At 38.0% G+C, this 22,748-nt stretch overlaps 1 protein-coding gene across 2 annotated transcripts in view; it reads left to right on the forward strand.

The window, feature by feature from the left end:
- The window catches only part of PDZRN4 (PDZ domain containing ring finger 4), a 407,543-nt gene that overhangs the window by 339,331 nt on the left and 45,464 nt on the right, over positions 1 to 22,748 (forward strand). For both annotated transcript variants that reach the window (XM_077170577.1, XM_077170578.1), the window contains 2 exons: positions 594 to 850; positions 3,888 to 3,990. In XM_077170577.1, the coding sequence (XP_077026692.1) occupies positions 594 to 850; positions 3,888 to 3,990 (360 nt within the window). The remainder of the gene's footprint in view (positions 1 to 593; positions 851 to 3,887; positions 3,991 to 22,748) is intronic.

Genomic DNA, 22,748 nt, shown 5'->3' on the forward strand with positions numbered 1-22,748 from the left:
GCATTTCTAATAAGCTCCCAGAAGATGCTGATGCTGCCAGTTCCCAGACCACACTTTGTGTGGAAGGATTTGGGATAAAATATACATGAGCCATATCATAGTCTTAGATAAAAAGGTGCTGACTATGAAACAAATTTGACAATATCCTAAAAATATAGATTTCAGACCTGTAGGACTTTGATTAAATACTGAAAATATTACCAAGAGATTGCTAGATCATTAAAAAAAAATCAAAATTGGAAACATTTAAAATTTCCACCTATCTGAAGATTTCAGTTAACATTTTTCTGAGGCCGATGCGTTATTTACAGTTTTAATACAGTTTCCTTCAGAATAATTCTGATGGCGTTTTCCTGGTAATAAACTCCAGATACTTCGTAATGATGTAGGAAGCAGTTGTTTCGCTCATCTTCACTCCCTCGGGTGGATGAAGAGTTCTCTAAATGTCAATGTCAGATTACATATTCCTGTGCAAAATTCGTGTCAGAGCTATTTGAACCTCCCTTCCCCACCTTTTATGAATCTCTCAGGAGATTAATAAAAAGATCTCTGCTCTTTCGCCTGAGATGAGCCATGTCCTCTTATCTCCCCAGGTCAATGGGAAGGATCTTTCAAAGGCCACCCACGAAGAGGCGGTGGAAGCTTTCCGAAATGCCAAGGTGCCCATCGTGGTGCAGGTGCTAAGGCGCGCACCCGTGCCGCAGCCAGCACATGGGGTCGGCCCGGAGCTGCAGCTCACGGACGCCAGCACGCAGACGGACGTCACCTTCCAGCACGTCATGGCCCTCGCCAAGCTTAAGCCGCCTACCCCCCCAGTGCCGGACATCTGCCCGTTTCTGCTCTCGGACAGGTATTCTTCTGTCATTTCTCCAAGAGTCTCATTTGTTTTCATTAGTCGCTTCGAGAAGGAATTGGAAAGAATCATTCGCACTTGCCAGTTGACAAGAGGAAAAATGCCTCTGCTGTGTCTGTGGCCAATTACTTCTCAGCAGTCACTACTCGCCCCTCTCCCTAACCGGGTACTCGCTTCACCTCAGGGACCGTACCCGCTGAGGCGCAGTGAGAAGCTCTGGCTCTGATTCGTTCATCTTCATATTTCCAGTCATCAAAAGCCTCATGCTATTCATGAGCACCGGTCAGGGAAATAGCTTTTCTCACCGAAGCTGCCAAGACCCTTATTAAGACTCACACGGAGGTGGCATGTTGGCACCACGTTCTCCTATGTGGGTCATCTCCTCTCTCTCTCTCTCTCTCTCTCTCTCTCTCTCTCTCTCTCTCTCTCTCGCGCTCTCTCGCTCTCTCTCTCTCTCTCTCTCTCTCTCTCTCTCTCTCTCTCTCTCTCTCTCTCTCTCGTTTTTCTCTTCTTTAAAAGAGAAGTTAGGAAATTAATTTAACTAAAGTGGAACTCCTGAGGAAAGCAATTACCAGATATATTGAGATTTAAGCAAGAAAATCCTGCCCGTCGAAGAGTAAGTATAGTGCAAAGAAATTAGGAGTTATCAGAGAAATGGTTCTTGATTTTTACCTCATTTAAAGGCAGTTAGAAAGAGTTTACTCAAATAATTGTGCTTCTTAAAGCTTTGGAAGCATGTTTTGCCCTGTGCATCTTGTTCTCTTAACTTTTAAGCAAAAATTCAAACGTTAGAGTTTGATTGGCAAGAGCAATAGTTATCTGTGGGCTGCATTTTCACAGCCTACTCCAATCCGTTCTTACTCGGTAAGACACACATCTGATAATGTCGCTTTCCTGCCCTGTAGTATGCCTATTTCAGTGGTTCATAAGTGTATATTAGAATCACCCAGGAACTTTTAAAAGGATACTTATGCCCCAATCCCACTTCAGGTCAATTAAATAAGAATCTTTAGGGTGGGGCCCTGGCATCAGAATTTTTCAAAAATCTTCCCAGGAGATTCTAATGTACAGCCCGGTTTGGGGAAGTGGTCCTCGAGATTTCAAGTTGCAGGAAGACAGGGACTCTGGTGGTCTCATCACTCTATTTCTCCAGCTAACATCTCTTAAATAGCCCCTTGCAACAAGCCCTGAAATGCGTGCTGAACATAAAACTGAATAAAAACAGGCAGTACCACTATATGGAGTTTATATTCTAGAATGTGAGATGAACAATAAGAGAGCGAACTAGTACATAATATCCATTACTTTAACCTGGATGAATAATAGCTAACATTTTTTAGCTAACCTAACACATTTTAGGCAATATTCCAGGCACTTTATATTTAGACTTCACAAAAACCTTAGGAGGGAGTGCATTATATTATTACTGTCCTCATGTCACAGATGAGGAAAGCAATGTTAAGTAATTTGACCAAAGTCATGTAAGAAGGGGTGACAGTCTTCTGAGCCTGAAAGGGCTAACCCTGTGCTTTTTGCCTTAACCAGAATGCTGTGTCACTCTTCCGAAGTCCTATAGAGCTTAGCTTCAAGGAAACCTCTTCTAGCAAACTGCTGTGGCTGCACCATGTGCTCTCACAGCTTCAATGATCGCACTGTATTAAAATTCCCACTTTGCCACTTTGCCCAATTGATAGGGCAGAAATTGTATATTATGCAACATCGTATTTCCAGCACTCGGCAGAATACCTGCTATCTGGTCGGCACTCGATGCTTATTCAATGAGTAATGTGTTCCTCATGGTAGCACTCTCTTCTCACTAACTGAAAGACAAGGAAGACATACTAGATGCCCCCATCAACAAGCTCTGCCAGCTGAAATGGGCTTTGCAGAGTCAGTCCAGATATAAGCAAGGAAGGGTCGTCTGTTAGATCCACAAGCAGGATGTTCCTTAAACTGCTTTTGCTATTTTGGTTCCCACAGGTTAACCCTATGTGGAGCCGACAGCCACAACTAGTCATGAGAAGAGGCTGGTAGAGAATCTGTGCTGATGGTGTAAGGGCATCTGGATGAGCCTAGTAAAGGGGAACTCATTTATAAACTACAAACCCATTTTTCAATAATGCCTTCATGGAAGTGCTCAGAGGTCCCACCTGCACTGAACTTGCTTAACTGCAGCTAAGGAGTTTTCACTGACTTAAAAATAGGGATGGCTTTGTTGTTAAATCATGCTTCGCTTTCATATGGTATAGTGTATAATGTCTATCTTGTGATATAGTAATTTGTAGAGCTCTTCTATAAATGATCTAAAATCTTTCCCTGAAATTAAAGGATCTATAAAAGCCATTTATGTCCTGGGTTCCTCTCCTGTCCTTTACTTATTCAGCTCTCTCTGACACTGAAAATTTTCTTAAGGGATTATGAAACTGTGTGACTTATAGGAGTTTCCAGTGACTTATCACCACGAATGCCCTTGAGTATTTGGGTGCTGCCCTTTATCAAAGAGGGAGAGGTGAGGATTTTGAGGGAAAATGGGGAAGGGGATTTTGAGGGAGGGAAATGTGTCATTGTGAGTACATTTTACAGTCTGAAAAATACATGCTTTTGTAAAGAGCATTCAAAAAGCAGTCTGGGGTTACATATTATGAAATCAGTAGCACTTTGTTACAAAATACCCTGCTTTGAGTAGACTACCATCTAAAATGCCACAAACCATCTACGGAGCTGATCATATCTGGTGAAATGGAAGCAGGCCTGAGAGCATCAATAAAGCACCATGGCCTGTGGAAGAGTCCACATCAGTCTCTTCGCAGAACACATCTCTGACTATGGGCCCTTATTCTCTCAGAAATGGCCAATTGATGTAGGGGGAGAAATAAAAGCAATAACTCTTTCTAAGCTGTATTCCTTTGAAGGTTAGATCACCACAGATCTTATTCCAAAGCAGAAAAAACTAAAGTGAAATTCTAAAATCAGTTTTAATCTTGAAAAATAACGATTTTAATCCATTCCTATGATATTGCTACTTTCCCAATAGCTGCCATTCTCTTCATCCAATGGAGCATGAATTTTATGAGGACAATGAGTATCTTTCCAGCTTGCCTGCTGATGCAGAGAGAACAGAGGACTTTGAATATGAGGTAAGATCATTTTCAAACCAGTGACGTTATGGTTGAGGGGTTTTGCATACAAAGAAAAAATTAATTTATTACTTTAAGAAATCTTTTTTCTATTATCTGTCTAAAGTTGGAGCCTTTTAAATATTATTTATTTTAGCCATAGTGCTCAAAAAATATTAGGAAAATATTTTATAATGTAAGCTCAAAAATACTTTGCTCACATTTGTGCTGTTTATTGAAATAATATTATGACATACAGTTTTTTCTTCTTTCTGTAAAACAAGAGCATTTTCACGTAGAGTCTGAGACAGAAATTATTTTTAAAACCAAGATCATACTATTTTCATTCATCATATAGTATTCTGATTTGTGTTGATAAACTAAGCTGTATGGTGTTAGTAATAATTCCCTTCCCAAATTTAAAATTCTCTTTGTCTGTGACTCAAGAATATATTCTTAGTTTCATGGACTTTCTAGAAAAAGAGATGGCCTCACACCTTTTGTTGTTAAACTATATTTTGACTCCTTATGGGTATAATGTTAAGAGTATCTCTACTGTGATAAATAACAATTCAAAAAGTCCTTCTTTTAATTATTTGAAAGCTTTCACAATACTCTAAAGGTTTATCCTAATATTTTCTCTGCTTCTGCAGTCTATGAATCTTTGAAAGTTTTCAGACTACTCTGCTATTTGGAAATAAAATAGATTGAGGAAGCAAAGAAGCTTTGGTAAACAGCCAGAATACCCATGATTATCTGCCCTTTTAATGCTTTAGATGATGTCATACAAGTTCAGCAAAGTGTTCTTTTCCATTTTACAACCAGGCAATCCTGAATTCTCTTCCCTTAGGTGGATCTGAAATCAAATAAGCCTGATTCAGTGAAGCTCACCTAAAACAAATAAACATTTATTTGAAGTCATCCCCCCCCCCCCCCGCAAAAGTCATTGCTAGGGATTACAGGAAATATTATCTCTTCTCAGCCAGAATTTGGAAGGATGATCAATAACACCTAGTATCTGAGTTGATGTTTTTGTTGTTGTTGCTAATTTTTTATCCCCACCTCTCCATTAAATTGATTGAAAAGTATTATTTTATAAATCTACTCAAGCACTGGTATACACTGAAATATCCATTAAGTTTTATCCATTCATGCAAAATAAATTACAAAATTGAGCCACTTATCCAAATAGGGCAAGATTAAAATGTGTTTTTCTTTCAGTTAATGAATGCCTTGTGTTTAGGGACGTTTAGGGACTGGAATTATCTAGATTGGTTCAGTTTTTCATTCAATGTGTACCTTAAAGATTTATTAAAATATGACCTATATGCTGGGGAGGGTCTGGGAGGGAAACTTTTCAGGCTAAGCAGGTTAACAGTAAAGGTCCTTTTAATTAATCAGCATATTATTGAAATATTACAATACAGATATATCCTTACATCTTTTATAGGGCTTTCTGTAGCTGAATCACATCTTCTTTTATGACCAATATCAATCCCTAATAGATGTCAGCATTAAAAGGGTGGCAGTGGTAAATACGCAGACAGGTTTTCCATAGCCTGTAATCTCAACTAATCATAGCAACATAGTCATTAATTTGCCATCAACTGTGATTCTGTTGCCAAAGGCACCTTTCTGAGTGATTGAAATAAAGAATGTCTATGAAATTTAAATAAGGAAAGAGTTACTGTGATCGGCTTCAATCATGAGAAAGAATATATTTGAGAACATTGTACATGGTTAAAGGTGGGGGGAATACCCCAAGGATAATTTACCAAACTTTGGGGAGAATAATGACTCTACCCAGTAGTATTTCTCAGTCTGTCTGGTTACATGACAAAGGGGCACACGCTATCGCTCAGGGCTGCATTAGATCAGAGTATAAAATCTAGTTAGTCCAGTGCAACCACTAGAGCTGATCATATAGACCACATTGTTTGGTGACATTTAGGAATGCTAATCCTGCCTTTGTGTACTATTCCTCCTAGCTGCAGACTGATTAAGTGTTTCTCTGTCCAACTGAGATGACCCCCAGCTCCTCCAGGGGTGGCACCTCTTGGGGTGGGGTGGATGAGCACCTTCAGGCTGGACCAATTTTGTGCCCCTTAGAGGATATTATAAGAAACTGAAGCCCAGTGGCCAAAAAGAGGGCTTTCGCTTAGAAAAGGACACTCTTTCCTTCTCCACATAACCATGAATATTCTTCAGCAGGGACTTGGGGAAGTGTAAAGAAGACTCCTTTTCTATCTGCTTTCATTCGTTTTTTTGTCATAAACATTTAATGAGCACCTAAAATATGCCAGACACTCATCCAAGTGTGGGATGGATGAAGCCCCTGCCCTAGTGGAGTTAACTTCTAGAGGAGGGAGACAGATGGTAAACAAATATGTAAAGTCACATTATATTAGATGATGATAAGCGCTAGTAGAGAATAACAAGGGTGGGTAATGATGAAAGGCAGCAGAAGGTGTTGGGAGGTGGATGTTGCTGTCTTATACAGGGTAGTCAGGGAAGGCCCAACTCACAAGAATCCTTAGCTTTCGGTAAGAAAGCTAACCGAATGGTCATCTGAGGGAGGAGCTTTCCAAATAGAGGGAAAGGCAAGTGCAAAGGATCTGAGGTAGGGGCATGCCTGGTGAGTTCAAGGAATAGCAAGAAGGCCAATGTACTGTAGGATCACAGGGAAAGGGGAAATGGTAAACGATGAAGTCAGAGTGACGAGGAAGGGGGGCAAATCTTGAGGAAACTTTGGTTTTTACTCTGAGATGAGAAGTTGCCAAAGCAGAGAAGGGCAATGTTCTGACTCCCTAACAGGAACCCTCTGGCTGCTGGGATGCAACTGTCAGTAAGGAAACAAAGACTGTAGCAGGGTAGTCAGGTAAAAAAGAGAGGTAGCTGAAACCTGGATGGTGATGGTGGAAGTGGTGGTTAACTTCATGTGTCCCGTTGGCTAGGTATGGTGTCCAGTTGCTTGGTCAGGCAAGCACCGGCCTGATTGTTGCTGTGAGGGTCTTTTGTGGATTTAAATCATTAGTCAGTTGATTGCATCTATCGCTGATTACACCTACAATCCAATGAGGCAGTTGCCTTCAGCAATGAAAGATGTCTCATCCACTCAGTTCAAGGCCTTAAAGGGAGAACTGATGATTTCAGCAGTCAGAAAAAAAAATGTCTATCTCTACTTCAGCAGCCAGCTTCTCCTGAGGAACTCATAGAAACCTTCACTGGATTTCCCAACATGCAACCGACCCTACGGACTTCACACTTGCCAAACCCCATGGTCATGGGAGTCAATTCCTGTAATAAATCTCATAATATTTATATATACTCACAAACACACTCTCTCTTACACACATACAACTCCTGTCAGTTTTGTTTCCCTGGAGAACCCTGACTAATGCATTGGAGGAGGTAAGGCACAGTCTGAAAGGACAGCATCCACCCTAGCCTAAAGGGCTGTGCTATAATATCTGTGCTTTCATTACTTACCTCACGGCTTTAATACAGTTTTGTGCTATGGTGGTTTTTCTTCTTCTGACTTTTTAAAAGCAAAATACCATAGGCCAGAATGAAACATAGTTTCTAGCATCCACTAAAACTGGTTTTATATATCAACTCATAAAAGGCAGAACTTTTAGCGTGCAGTACTGTATTTCTGAACTTGCTGAAATGCAAACTATGCACTATTATTAAAAGCCTACTTACTGTTGACTCAGCGAACCAAAGCTGTTCTGACTATCTTGTGAATACATATTTAGGGTCTTTTAGTGCATGGATTATTGACCCAATAGGCCAAAACAGATCTGACTATCTTGTAAATAAATATTTAGGGACTTTTTAACATGCAGATTATTGCATTGATAGATTATAACAGCTCCCTTCAGAGCCATGATGGACAGCAAATGCTTCTTTGGAGATATTATAGTCAGTGTGTCAACGTTAAGGTGAATCTGCTGTGTTAGGGACCTCTCTAAAATTTTAATAACGTTCATATCTCACCATGACCTATCACCACTTTTCCTAAGAAAATTATTTGACTGGGTTTAAAATTTTCCCACACTGCTTCAGGAAAGTCTCAGAGGACCAGCCTGCATTAAAAGACTCACAGCTTGAAATGTGTTCTCTTTGAGAAAATGGTGGCATTTGTTCTCTAATTAAAAATGATAAAGGATTTTAATTTTATTTTCAAAAATATATAAAAATATCAAATTTCAAGCAATGCCCCCATCATACTAGTTAGGGTGCTCCGTGACACTGAAATGCCAGTAAGGATTAAGCTTCTCCTCTTCTTTATTTTCAACTCTGTTCATTCATTTTTCCTAGCACCTGCTTAAAGGTTGAAATAAATCATAAATAGCCGTTAGCAAGTTAGAGAGAGATCTCAAATCTGGCCTCTACCAGAAATAATTTAAAGGGAAAGACTTCGAAAAATATAGAGCCATTTGTCCAGCTCCTAATAAAGATATGCCTCCACGCAAGGAGAACATTGAATTTTCCATAGCATTCGCCATTAACTCTCAGAAATCAGTGCTGAAAGAAAGTCAGGGAACTAATGAGTGCAAAGTCTTGTCAATATAAAACGTCATGTTAACCAAAACAAGCAAATAATTTAAGAAGCATTTCTAAACCTGCAGATTTTCCTCACTTACAAATGCTACTTGAAATCATTTTTAACCCTCCTCTCAGATTAGGTGGAAGTAACCTATCCAACAGCCTCAACTAAGTACACACAGAGTTCCCCTTTGGTGTACACTGTCATAAAAAATGTAAGCAAAAGGGAATTTAGAAGTTTGCTTGAAGTGGTATTAAAGGTGAAGAGGAGAGAAGGACAATTATGTGTCAGAGTCCTGTGTACATGTTAACTGAAAACCAAACTTGGGCTAGTGTCTATAAATAGGAACGTGTATTTAGCATATTAATTAGCTTCCTGTTGGCAATTCTTATTCAAAGCATAAGTAAACTCTTGTGCTATGCCAGGAAATGTCATTTTGCAAAATGCATTTCCTGAAGCTGGGTCCCTGAGACTATGTGCAAAAAATTTAAGTGTTACCTCTTACTCCCATACTTAAAAAGAAGGAATTATAACTCAAGGAGAACTCCTTTCAGAAAAGCAAATAGCAAGAGGATAACAATTAACTTTAGATTTTGGTCACATTTTTTTGGATACCTTAATGATCAGGGAAGCCAATGTAGAGGAAATTCTCCCTAGTGTACATGTGTGACCGGTGTGGGTCCCTTCTAGGCTTTGAGGCAGGGAACTTTTCTGCCTTGCTCATCATCGTATCGTATCACCTATCACATGGTGGATGCTCAATAAGCGTTTGATGAATGAATAAATGGGAGTCCCATTGCTCCCTGTATGGACTGACTTCCTCTGAACAGTACAGTCCCTTCCCTCATTGTACAAAAGAATGAGACCAGAACCTGGGACTGCCATGCAGTTTCATCAAATGTCCTCGCCCATTCCAGCAGATATTTCTTCTTTATGTCAAGGGCTCTAATCCTGGTGACAATTTTGGTTCAGTTAAACCCAACTGAGGAAAGGACCCAAATGGAGAAAAAATAGCAAGACATGAGTAATGAACTGGAAGTTTAATGGTCTCTGTGAAAATCTGTCTCTACTGACCATGACTTTATCAAATCAGGACCTCATAATTGATAGGAATTTGACATGTTACCCTTGTCCCCTTTATAATTTCTTCACTGAGGGATCATTCAGCAGATGTGTGAAATACCACAATGCTCAGAAAACTGAATGTCTCCCCACAAAGCCAAACCTGACTCCAAGAGAGCCAAACCTGTATCCTAAGAGAGATACAGCTATCAAGGAGTTGAAAATTGCCACTATAAAGGATATCTTTAAGCATGAAATATAAGTCATAAACAGGCTTTCTGTTATCCATGTGTTGTGGTATATGGTAGAAAGAAGAAGAAAATAGTACGTAAAATGAGAAAGTGTAGAATCTTCAGAATTTTTTTAATTCACCCCATGCTTTTTATTTCACCAGTCTTTTTCTTTCAACTTCTGTTTGTCTTCTAGCTAATCACATTTTAGTATTATTAATGAAACATCTAAAATAATTTTATAGCACTTATTAATGTGGCAATGAAAGCATTCATTTAAAAAAATCACCTTATTAAGTTTCATTTGGGAGGGAGTGGTTTCTGAATTGAAAACTGATCTAGATTAAGTGTGAAAATAGTTTTATTACTTGAACATTTAAGATGAGATGATATTGTCAGTTTGGAGTTGGTTCATTGAGATATCTATTAATGAAACCACCATTTTCTCTACAGTGTCAAATTAAAATCTTAATATTGGAGCCCAAAGTAGTCAATTCTCATATTTTAAGCTTGTACTTCCACACTCTTTGTGGCACATTTCTCCATATCACCACTGCTTCCTCTAGCTGCTCCATCTCTTAAGCTATTTCTTTGTCTTCTGTAGTCAGACCCTATTCCCTGCAGTCTGTTCTATCCACCACTGACACACCAGTCCTTCTTGAGTGCACTCACACTGGATCTCTCTCCTGCTCATTTTCTTATATGACTCTACTTTATTCCTTATTTTAACTTTTAAGTACTCTCTCTGGCTGATGTGGTCTGAGTTGTGTCCCCCATAAGGACATGTTCAAATCCTAAAGTGTCTTCTGGAGAGTGTGACATTATTTGGAAATGGGGTCATAGAAGAGATGATTAGTTATGTTGAGACCAAACTGAATTAGGGTGGGTCCTAACCCAATATAACTGGTATTCTTATAAGAAGGGGAGAACTGGCCAGAGATAGATGGACTACAGGAGAGAATGCCACATGAAGGGACATGCGTACATAGAGAAGATAGCCATATGAGGCAGAGATTAAGTTATGCTATAAATCAAGAAATGCCATGGATTACCAGCCACCACCAGAAGCTATGAGAGAGGCATAGAATAGACTTCTTCCCAAGGAACTTCATTCGTAGAGGGAGTGTGGCCCTTCTAACCATGATTTTTGGACTTCTAGCCTCCAGAATTATGAGACAATAAATATCTGTTGTTTTAAGCAATCCAGTTTGTGGTATTTTGTTATGGCAGCTCTAGGAAATTAAGATACTGGCTTTGAAGGTCTTTCTTACTCTGTCGTCACCCTACCTTTCCAGACGTACCTCTCTTCATACAGCCAATCTTATGACCTCCCTTCATATGCCTGCCACAACCTAGCACAACTTAGATCCAGCTGTGTGCTTTCCTTCCTTTATATGTTTGCTTATGGGCTTCTCTGCTGTTTACCCCCAAGTCTCTGCCAATGTTTAAAGATAGATCCGAGCATCACTCCTTCACGGGTCTCCCATGACCTCCCCTCACCTTCATGGTATACAGTCTTCCCTGCCACTGGAAAGTCACATCGCATTCTGTAAATATTTTGTCATTTATATTATGCTTTCATTATAGTTAATTGCATACTTAGCTTTTTCTTCTCCAAAGATTGCCTTCTAATTGTCTTTTATCTCTTAGCACCTGCCATGGCACAGAATGGACACTCAGTACGCTGCTACTGTTCTTATTTTAGAAGTCTCCTTAAAACAAATACAAGGGATTAAATTAAATGAGGGGAAGGAGAGAGGGCAGATTGAGTAGCAATTTGAAATGAAGTGTGCAAGTCTTTGTTTCTGGTAACGATTAAATTAACAGTAATTATTGAATGTAAACAGACACTTGTGCTAGGTTATGAAAGAAAAAAAAACAGACTTTTTGTTGTTGTTGCTCTTTTAACAAGAAAGATATGTGTATGCTTTGACCCAGACTTGTAAACTGGAAAATCCTCCTAAATACAAATGCTAATTTGTGACGCTAAAGACTGATGGAGATTTGGTTCTATTTTGGATAACCATACATCCTGGTTTGCTGTAGAGAGTCTTGGTGTATGCTAATGTTCCATGTAATTATAAGTAATAACTGCTTTTATTCTCAGAAACGTCCTGACTGGGCAATACGTTATATGCTTGCCCTAGTGTTTATACTTGTTGAACCTTAATTGAGGCTGGTACTTTGTACTCACTTGTTACCTAATCCTGATATTCCAAGCAGAAATAACTCCTATATAATAATATTGATATTAATTAATATTGATACCCATGTCTAGTAAATTGAATGAAGATCTTAAGTTTAAGGTTCTATTTTTAAAAAAAAATCTTCCTTCAAGAGTGACTGGAAAGAAAATGCCACAAGAATGGAAAAAGTCATCAAAGTAAATTGTAATTCTTTCAGATTTCTTATTGAAAGAAATGAGATTAGTATTGCTGTTAAATTGATCATGTAATTTTGCAAAACAAATATAAGGCAGATGTACCTTTGCTTTATGATTATAACAACATAAACCTTATTTCCTGAGAAAACAATGAAAAGCAAATTTAACCTCCCAAGTTGGATATTAAACAATGTAACCAGGGATACAATTCTTTTAGTAGAATCTAAATATAAAATGAAGATTCCTTACACTGCATATCTGAGTTTTACCAAAATACTGACATTCAATTTTTATTTGAAGATACACAAGATACATATTCAAACCATTTCCTTGCATTATTTAAGGTGTTTGCCAAAAGTTATGTTTAAGGTGGACATGTGCATAACAAATCATATTTTCCTGATGACCTCTGTTCTACTTACAAAGAACTGTTTTCCTAGGGGCAGAGGAAGGAGATCTGCCTTTTCCAATATAAAGCAGATCACATTTGAGGATTCTAATATTCCTTTCAAAGACAATACATTACAGTGAAAGGAGTCCAGACAAGGAGTCTGGTCCCGGGTCCAGCTTTGCCCCTTGAGTGGACCTTTCACCCTCCTGGATTGCAGGATGAGCTCCAAGTGGCCAACAAATGTTGGCTATGGTGATTTGTTAGTGTCCAATTCTCTGATGTAAGTCATCTAAGCACAGTGAGACAAATCCATGGACAAATACTTAAAAATTTTAGAAATTTCTTAATATTTGAAATATACCAATGCGCATTTATTTTATGGGTTTGTATAGAGCATACAAACGTGGCCTCACACTGTATCAATTTAGTGTTGTACCAAGTGACAGCAACTAGCTCACCTCTTCAGAGTACCTCTGACTTCAGCTGTAGGGCTCAGACTAAGCTGACCAGTACACATTTGACAGTTTGAAATGGGGAATGCATTCTGTAGGAACTAGAAAATGAATTATTTTATTTAAATGTATTTTTTTAATTTAGAAAAATACGGAAAATAATCGTAGTGTGATTTTTTTCTACCATATAGTATTGTGTCTGAAATGAATTTTGAATTCCTTAAAGGTGATATGTTTTATATTGGTGTGACAGGTATCCCCCATTCTCTTCCTTCTCCGGAATAAGTTATTGGTGGTACTCTGGCCCGTGGTTGCATGGTGGGCTCACAGGGATTCACAGTGTATTAAATAGTTGAATCTAATATGGTCTAAAATAAATAAAAGAGAAACTTTCACCGACCAATCTCACAACAAGAGTGTGTTGTGAGCCAAAGGTTATGGTAAATCCAATCTATCATTTGAGGTCCAAAATAAAATAATAAAGCAAAACAGTCTCCCTCAGGTATACCACCTGAGGCTGTCCCAGTTAACATGTGCGTGCATTTATCTCTTCTATGCACATTGTTTTATATAAATGCAATTGTACCATTTTGTTGGGTATTTGCATTTTTCTAGATTTGCTTAACTATAAAAGGTTACAGTCAACTGCTTTATGCATGACTTTTTAATCTACATTTCAGAATTATTTCTATAAGAAAGGCTTTTCGAAAGTAAAATTCTGGAATCAATGTATAAATATGATTTTTAAGCCTTCAGATAAACATATTGATAAATTGCTTTCCAAAACAGTTGTATCCATTTACATTCTCACAGGCAATATATGAGAGTGGTCTCACTAGTGTTCAGTGATCTATTTTTCTTTATAATGAAACTTATACTTAAAATAAATTTTAAAAATAGACTTGGAATAAATACCCTGTTTATGGAAATAGTGTATCCCCATCAACCTAGCCAATGAGCTTAATATTGTAGTTAGTATTTAATGTATACCTACTTTCATATCAGGTACAAATTTAAATACAGGTCTATAAAAATAGGGTCGAAAAAGAATAAGACAAATGATAAGAGATTCATATTTGCAAAATTTAAAGATATTTAATCAAAATTAGGAATTACTTCCTAAATTAAGCACTGTTCCTCCCCAAATCTGCTCTTCCTCCTATCCTATATCTTATTTAAGAATCCCAATATCCCCACAATTACGAGTTACTATGTGCTGAGTTTCTGCTATCTTGCCATAATATGTGCTTTAATTCTTAAAAGAAACTTACTTTCTAAGTAAAGTGGCACTGACCAGGAAGTTGGATAAGCCCTTAATTCCTTCCTGCCCCTCACCTCCAACTGACACTAAATCATCTCAGCTGAGCCTGGTGCATGTCATTACATGTCAGTTCCTCTCCCTTCACTCCTCGCAGGCAGTGACCCCCTCATTTGTCTTCCTGTTCTAACACCATCATCTCTCTTTCTTAGTATGACCAGAAAGATTGTTCTAAAACCCAGGTGTAATTGCATCACTCCTTCTGCTGAAAGTCCTTCAAGAACTCTCCATTATTTCTAGCAGAGCTCCTCAGTTTTTTTCACAAAGAAGTACAGGAGGCACATGAGGTTATAGGCCCAGGTCTTGTGTTGCATTTTTAGAAATGATGTAAATTTGCATTTTACTCCTTATTAGATGCATTGTAGTTTAACATAAAAGTAAATTTCAAAGGTTTTACCAATTCAGTTACTGAATTCCACCACTCAACTCCACAAATAGATAGTCCAGGAAGATGCATCATGTTTAAGCTGTGGCTTTATGGATTCCCTGACATGCTGCTGAATATCCATTTTAGATGTATAGAAATATAGAGATATAAGGTCTGTATAAGGTATGTAAACTTCTTAGCATCTGATGCTCTTCACCTTTTTCTTTCTGTGCTCACCTCCCACCAGGCCTGCACGCTATAGGAGGCTCTGTTTCCACCACACAAATTGCTTACAATTCCCCAAGCAAACCATATGTTTGGCAGGGTGGAATGGGGGAAAGGGGCAGTCTTTTTCACGTTTGGTTTTGTCTGCCTAGATTGCCCCTCTCCTGTCTTACTCTGCCTGGTTCCTAGCCCTTGTCTTTCAAGGTCCACCTCCCACATCTTTAATTTTATGAAGAAAGTAGAAATAAGAACACAGGGAGAAAAGTGTTTCTTAAACTGTTAAATATTTGACAAATGTAAGGATTATTAGTTATTCACTTTTTAAAGAAGCACTGGGCCTTGGTTTCTGATCGCTGATCTCTGCACCCCCATCCATTGACCTTATTGTATGGTTATTTGTTTTCACTTTGGGCTCCCCAAAAAGTCCCTGAACTTCTTGAGTATGAGGCCCTTGTTCCATGCATCCTTGTCTTCCCAGTACCAAGCACATAGAATGATTGAGCCAATGACTAAATGTTAAATATACTTGAAAGCTAGCAAAACTAAGGTGGAAATCCTTAAGGGGGTTAGGACGGAAATTCTCTAGATCTCTTTTTCATTTTTTTTCTGAAAGTTGTTTTTTACTTCAAGTTGAATAATTAGAAAAATAAAATCATAATTTGTTCTACTTGAAATTTGAAATTATTGCTTACTGGTCCAGTAATCATGTCTAAAAATATGATTCCCACATGGACACACACATATCCTTTCTGGGTCTGCATCAGACTAATAAGTTGTTTAGAATGTAGTAATGAAGCAAATAAATCTTTTGGTTCCTTTTAAACCCAGAGAAAGATGTCAACGGTAATAATGATGTTTATAGATGAAACAGTGGACATTTATATTTTGAAATACAAGAACTCTCTATAACTGTAGTCATAAATAGAATAGATTAGGATAGTACAAAGATGAATGGATGGGGTTGCATGTTATGATACTCTGAAGCCTGTGATTATACACTTCAGATGGTTTGTATAGTTTGTGAATGTATCTCAATAAAACTGCATTCAAAAAAAAGAAAAAAGATGAATGGGAAAGTTATTAATCCACTGACAGTCACTAGATATGACACTTCCTTATGTGCATCAAAGGATTTCTTTTTTATTTTTTTATTAGAAAAGTTGTGGGTTTGCAGAACAATCCTACAGGAAATACAGGGTTCTCATATACCACCCCACCATCTACCTTGCATTGGTATGGAACTTTGGTTAAAACTGATGACAGCACTTTTTTGTAATTGTGCTTTTTTAATATTGTTACCTTTGTAACAATTGATGAAAGATTATTAAAATAGTACTGACTATCGTCCATAGTTTACATTAGATATATTTTTTCTCATATACCACTCTATTAGCACTTTGTATTATTGTGGTACATTTGTTATAATTCATGAAAAAGCATTCTTATCCGGTTAACTACAGTGCTCCTCTTTAATAGGGGTCACCCTGTTGTACAGTGCCATGTTTTATCTTTAATTTGTATCATATGATCTTAGATTACCAAATATCATCATTTAGGACAAGGCATTCAAGGCAGTACATGCTTGTATTTTATGCAATTGTGGGAGTTAGATTCAGGTGTCAACTTGGCCAGGTGAAGGTGTCTAGTTCTATTGCTGTGACCATGAGCCAATGGCATGTGAACCTCATTTGTTGCTGATTACATCTGCAGTCTGCTGGGAGGCGTGCCTGCTGCAATGAATGATGCATGATTTAATTGGCTGATGCTTAAATGAGAGAGCTCAATGTAGCACAGCCCAAGCAGCTCAGCATACCTCCTCAGCATTCTCAGCTCAGCCCAGGCCTTTGGAGATATAGGAAGGAAGCACCTTGGGGAAAGTTTTTGGAAACCAGAGGCCTGGAGAGAAGGCCAGCAGAGATCGCCCTGTGCCTTCCCGTGTAAGAAAGAACCTCAGTTGAAAGTTAGCTGCCTTTTCTCTGAAGAACTATACGTTAACTAAAAAAATCCCCTTTTATTGAAAGCCGTTCCATCTCTGGTGTGTTGCATTCCAGCAGCTAGCAAATTAGAACAGCAAGATACTCAAGAAACCACTGTTTTGGAACCTAAACCTAATTCTGAGTTGTAGTTCTGTAGCAAAAATTATTCACCAACCAAAGTTAAAATTCAACCAGTCTCACAAATACTCTTTTGGCTGTGCTTTCATTTCATTGTTCTCCCCTCTTATAGGTATCCCCTCTCCTTTTTTCCATTTGTTTTTCAGTAACAGAGTGTTAAAAGTTAAATCTGACCACTTTTTCTGCTTTCCTTTAAAACACAGAGAAAGCATTTCTGTTTTCATTCTCCTGAGAAGACTAGGTTTTTAAAGTCATAGATTCTATCCAGTAGAAAAGGAAAGAGTCTATAGGAAGCAGTAACCCACTAGGGATTTGCTATAGAAAGCGAGTTTAAAAAAAAAAAAAAGTATGTACTTTTAAAAAGAGAGCTGTATTGTGAATAGAACTCTCCTTTCAGATATAAAAGAATTACCACTAAAAAGGCATAATAATAGATGTTACAGATAGAGCTTTAAAATAAAAGTGGATAAACAGTTTTGTATAAAGAACAATTGAATAGTGGTCAGACAAAGGAGAATTAAAATAAAGAGAACTGTGTTTGACATGGTAGAAGTGAGCCACAAAAAGGCACATAAGCTTTCCTTTACAGAGACTTTACAGAGGAAATCCATGGAAGTTAAAGAGTCACTGTCACAGCTAATTAATAGCAAATGATGAACAAGAAGTTCTTCTTTCCCACACAGTACTTTTTATGAAAATCAAAAAATAATACATACTCATTATTAGTATTTCCCTATTCAAATTCCCCTTTGGCATGTAATTCTGAGTATACATTCTTTTCTAGAGTGTATAATTGTTAAGGTTATATAATAATTCACTTTCTTATTATAAGCAAACTAAAACCAAAGCATCCTACAAACTGGCGATTTGATGTAGGAGAGAGATCTAAAATTCCGAAATAGCCATTGGAAGGATGGTGTGTTTCCAAGGAGATGTTTATGAGTAACTAGGGCATCAACTGACAGCTGTTGAGCCTTTTTACAGCCAGGAAGTTCATAATCCTTAAGGAATTTTTCCTTCCTTTTGAATTGTACGTGGATGTCTGCCAAATGAGACGGTTATGAATCATTTTAAACAAAAATTTTCAGTATGCTTTAAGAACATGTCAGTAATTTGGTTGGGAAACCCAAAAGAAAGCTGTGATTCCCTAAGAAGAAATACAAGTAAGTTTTTCCAATTAGGAAAGATGTAAGCATTTCCTATCCAATATGCACAATTAATAAAATCTCTTCTTCCAAAATGAAAGTGAAAGGAACTCTAAACTTCTTTTTCTATCCCTCTGATAACTCAAATGCTCAAATGATCATCAGGATTTCCATTACTTAAATTTCACTTATAAAGAACTACATTTTCCAAATTATGTCCTTGGAAATTGTCCACATTAAAAAGATTTTAGTAGGGCGGGCCACTGTGGCTCAGCAGGCAGAGTTCTCGCCTGCCATGCCGGAGACCCGGGTTTGATTCCCGGTGCCTGCCCATGCAAAAAAAAAATATTTTAGTAATGCAAATCTCATAGAATAAAAGCTAATGTAGGATGGGTAAACAAGTTCACAAACCTAGGGTTATTCATACAGTTGTAGTACAGGTGAATATATGATTTGTCTTATTATCTTACTCTCATAGGAGAAAATGCATTGACATTACCCCCACTTCAAAACCAGACTGGTCATTCCATATGCAGTCTGGCAAAAGCAGAAAATTCCATATGATCTCTTGGGAATTCTCTGAGATGTCGTAAAATTGTTTTAAGGTCATTTCCTCTCATTGTTCTTAATGATCTTGGTACATACATAATGGAAGAGCAATCTTATCACAAAGGATAGGCTTCTGTAATATAATAATGCAGGGTGATAAATATCTAATTGGTATCAGGTCAATCACCTGAAAAAGATCCTGGAAGATCTTTAACACCCAAATTATTTTGCTCTTATTTCAACTATGTAGTATAAATTGATTTCTTTAAATCCTCATTTATTGACCCATTTAAAGAGCCTACCCATTAATTTGATAGCCAGCCCTTCAAGTTTTTTATTCCCCAAGACACAAAATTTAATTGAATCACCCTGATTTGAGAAGAAATTATTTTCAGGTGTATTTGGAAATAGTCTGAACTGGGCTCAATTCAAACGTTGCCGCTAAGCACTACGTGACCCTCCGAGACTCAGTTTCCTCATTTGGACAGAGAAGATAATATCATTAGTATGTATTTCACAAGATTAAATGAGATAATATGTGTGAGTGTTTTGTACAGTGGCTGGCACATACATGTTAGGGGTGTGTGTGTGTGTGTATGAATATATTCTATCATCATCATTTTAACTCTCAATTTAATCTCCCCGAGAGAAGTCTGGCTTCCAGGTTTCCCACTGAGGTGACAGGTTCTTGTCATCTGGTGGCACTGTTGAATTTTAGATGGAAAATGCCAAGAAGCAGTACAGCTATGGCTATGCTTTTGTACAATTTGAGACATAAGAACATCCAGGTAAAAATACCCAGAAAGCAGATGGATACACAAAGCTAAGAATGTTGGCATTTAAGTAATGCTGTGACTTCAAATATTCTTCAGCAAATACTTGTGAACTGCCTAGTTCATGCAAAGTGTAGTTCAGGTACAGTGTAGTTCAGACAATGAACTATAAGGGCCAACGAAACAGTGTCCCCAAGGAAAATGGAAGAAGACAATTAAAAAATAAAATAAATAAGAAATAATCAGATGAAGATAATAAGGGCTTTGAAGAAAGTAGCGTAAAATGTTAGTGGGAGGGCAACGTATATAAGGTAGATCAAAGAAAACTGCTCCGAGAGCTGAGAACTCAAAGCAAAGAAAGAGTCACCCGCACCAAGATTTGAAGAAATAATACTATAGCAACTAACTCTTACTATCCTTTACTTTAATTGTGAATATATTTTGACTCATTTAACATCTATTACAATGGTAGGGTGTAGATATTAGTAGTATCACCATTTTACATATGAAGAATCTGAGGCAGAGAAAGTTCAAGAACTTTGTCATAGCTGGATAGTTGACACACTGGTGTCCATTCCTAGGCAGCCTCGCTCCAGAGCTCTTCTCAGCCACAGAGAAAAGATGTATGGATGGTGCAAAGTCCCTGAGGTAAGAAGGGTTTTGTACAGTATAGGAGCAAAAAGCCCACGGTCATCAGAGTGTAGTTTATAGAAGAAGGAGTAGACTGTATGGGTCAGAACAGTTAGGGCTTACTAATCACGATAAGTCTCAGAGATTTTATTTTAAGTGCAGTAGAAAAACATTAGAGGAGTTTAAGAAGAGGGATGTCATGATTTGATTTATATTTTTAAAATATCACTTTAGTAATAAGGTGTATTAGTTAGGGTTCTCTAGAGAAACAGAATCAACAGGGAACACTTGCAAATATAAAATTTATGAAAGTGTCTCACGTGACCGTAGGAATGCAGAGTCCAAAATCCACAGGGCAGGCTGTGAAGCCGATGACTCCAATGGATGGCCTGGATGAACTCCACAGGAGAGGCTCACCAGCCAAAGCAGGAATGGAACCTGTCTCCTCTGAGTCCTCCTTAAAAAGGCTTCCCATGATTGGATTTAGCATCACTAATTGCAGAAGACACTCCCCTTTGGCTGACTACAAATGGAATCAGCTGTGGATGTAGCTGACGTGATCATGACCTAATCCTATGAAATGTCCTCATTGCAACAGACAGGCCAGCGCTTGCCCAATCAGATGAACAGGTACCACAACTTGGCCAAGTTGACACCTGTCCTAACCATGACATAAGGTAAACAGAGGAAACTGATAGGAAGTAGTTGCACTGATCCAGATGAGAACTGAACTGAAGCTGCTTTCATAGTAGTAAAACTGGCAAAAAGCCAGTGGATTTGGGATACATTTTTGAGGTAGAAAAGGCATGTTTGCAGATGGACTGGTTATGGGAATAAGGAAAACAGAGGAATTGATGGGTTTTAAAATTGAGCTACTAAATGGCGAATGTATCAGTTACTAAAATGAGGAAAACTGAGGAAGGAAAAGGTATGGCACGGAGGGTAAGGAGACAAAATCAAGAGTTAAAAATTTGGACATGTTAAGTTTGAGATGCCACTTAGACACTCATGCAGATGCTAAGCAGGCAGTTATTATTTGAGGATGATGCTTAAGGAGAAGTCGAGTTTAAATGAGAGAGCTCCAGGGACAGAAGATGGTGTGAAAAGAGATAAAGAACAAAAATAATCTTTCAACACTTATACTCAAAAAGCTAAAGCTCTAATAGTATCATTCTCATTTGAGGAGAGATTATATTTAGTTATATTTGAAATCAATCCCAAGTACGCTCAAATTGATCCCACTGCTTGGAACATGTATCACCTCTCTGAGCCTCAGATTCTTTATCTGTGCAAAGAAGATGATATTAATAATGTACATTTCACAAAATTAAACGAGGTAATATACAAGAATGCATAGTACAGTGACTTGCACATACGTGGTAGGCATTTATATATGTTTATATATCCCAACGTTTAATCAAGGTAAGTCTCAATTTTGTCACCTTGAGTGGAGAATATTTAAGGAGAGAGAAGAAAATGAACCTTCAATAAAGAAACCCCATTTCTTATGGATGATGGGATCTGAGTGCAAGTGCTTGAGACATGAATTTGCATTGCCATCTGCATCTTCTTGAAATGCTCTTTCTCCTTTGCCTTCGTAATACTGCACTGCCTGGCCTTCTAATTTCATGATCTCTACCTGGAGTTGGGTTCAGTTTCCTGTCTCTAAATTGGGGGCTGCGAAAACCTATCTCTTTAGACTGTGAGGAAGGTTAAGGAAGCTAATCTGTGGCTCTTGGTGTTTAGAGCTGACTGGGAGAATGGGGCTGAAGGAATCCTTCCTCAGTGTGCATCGCATTCCCACCCTGCTCTGAGTGTGGAGACTCCCAGCTCTGAGCCTGTCTGGTTTGGTGTTTCAGAGAACAAAGTCCTTGATGCTCACTCTCTTGTTTGAATTTCTGATTTTAATCTAATTCCTTCTGCTTTCATCCTTCAGAGATTTCTCATGGTTTCCAATCCACCCAGGGTTCCCTTTCTTATTTTTAAGCACTATTTTAAAATATGTGCTTTTTCTTTACACATTCTGGGTTTTGAAGCAAGAAGGGAGAAGTACGTGTATGCTATAGCCACTGGATGTTCATTTCTGCCATTTAACTTTTAACTATTTTTTCCATCTTTGCATGTCCCTCTTATCAGTTATGTTTTCAGTATGTGTCTGTTGAATGATTTACTATTTTTGTATTTAAAAAGTAAAATGAATGAAGTATTAGCTTTCTCTTTAGACTAGAATAGGGGCAATATTGCAGCAGCAGTGGAAAAGGAAAGTCAGGGGTGGATATGAAATGTATTTAAGAGGCAAAATTGTGAGAACTTAGTGATTGTGGAACGTGGAGGATTGAGGAAAGGCCTGACACAATATTAGATATTCTTATTGAACACAAAGTACTGCAAGTAAAAGAAATGTTCAGCAGGATTTACTAAAATGCTGAAGTGATGAGTATATGCTCGATTACTGGAATCTCATCTAAGTCCTCATATTTGCAACTTCATACATGTAATAGTAAAATATTTGAAGTTGCTCCCTAAGGTTTCAGTCATCTGCATGCAAGCTCAAATCATTGTAGTCCCATAATACATGATTAAACCTG

The sequence above is a fragment of the Tamandua tetradactyla genome, chromosome 7, assembly GCF_023851605.1.
Source record: "Tamandua tetradactyla isolate mTamTet1 chromosome 7, mTamTet1.pri, whole genome shotgun sequence".
In the NCBI taxonomy this organism is placed as follows: domain Eukaryota; kingdom Metazoa; phylum Chordata; class Mammalia; order Pilosa; family Myrmecophagidae; genus Tamandua; species Tamandua tetradactyla.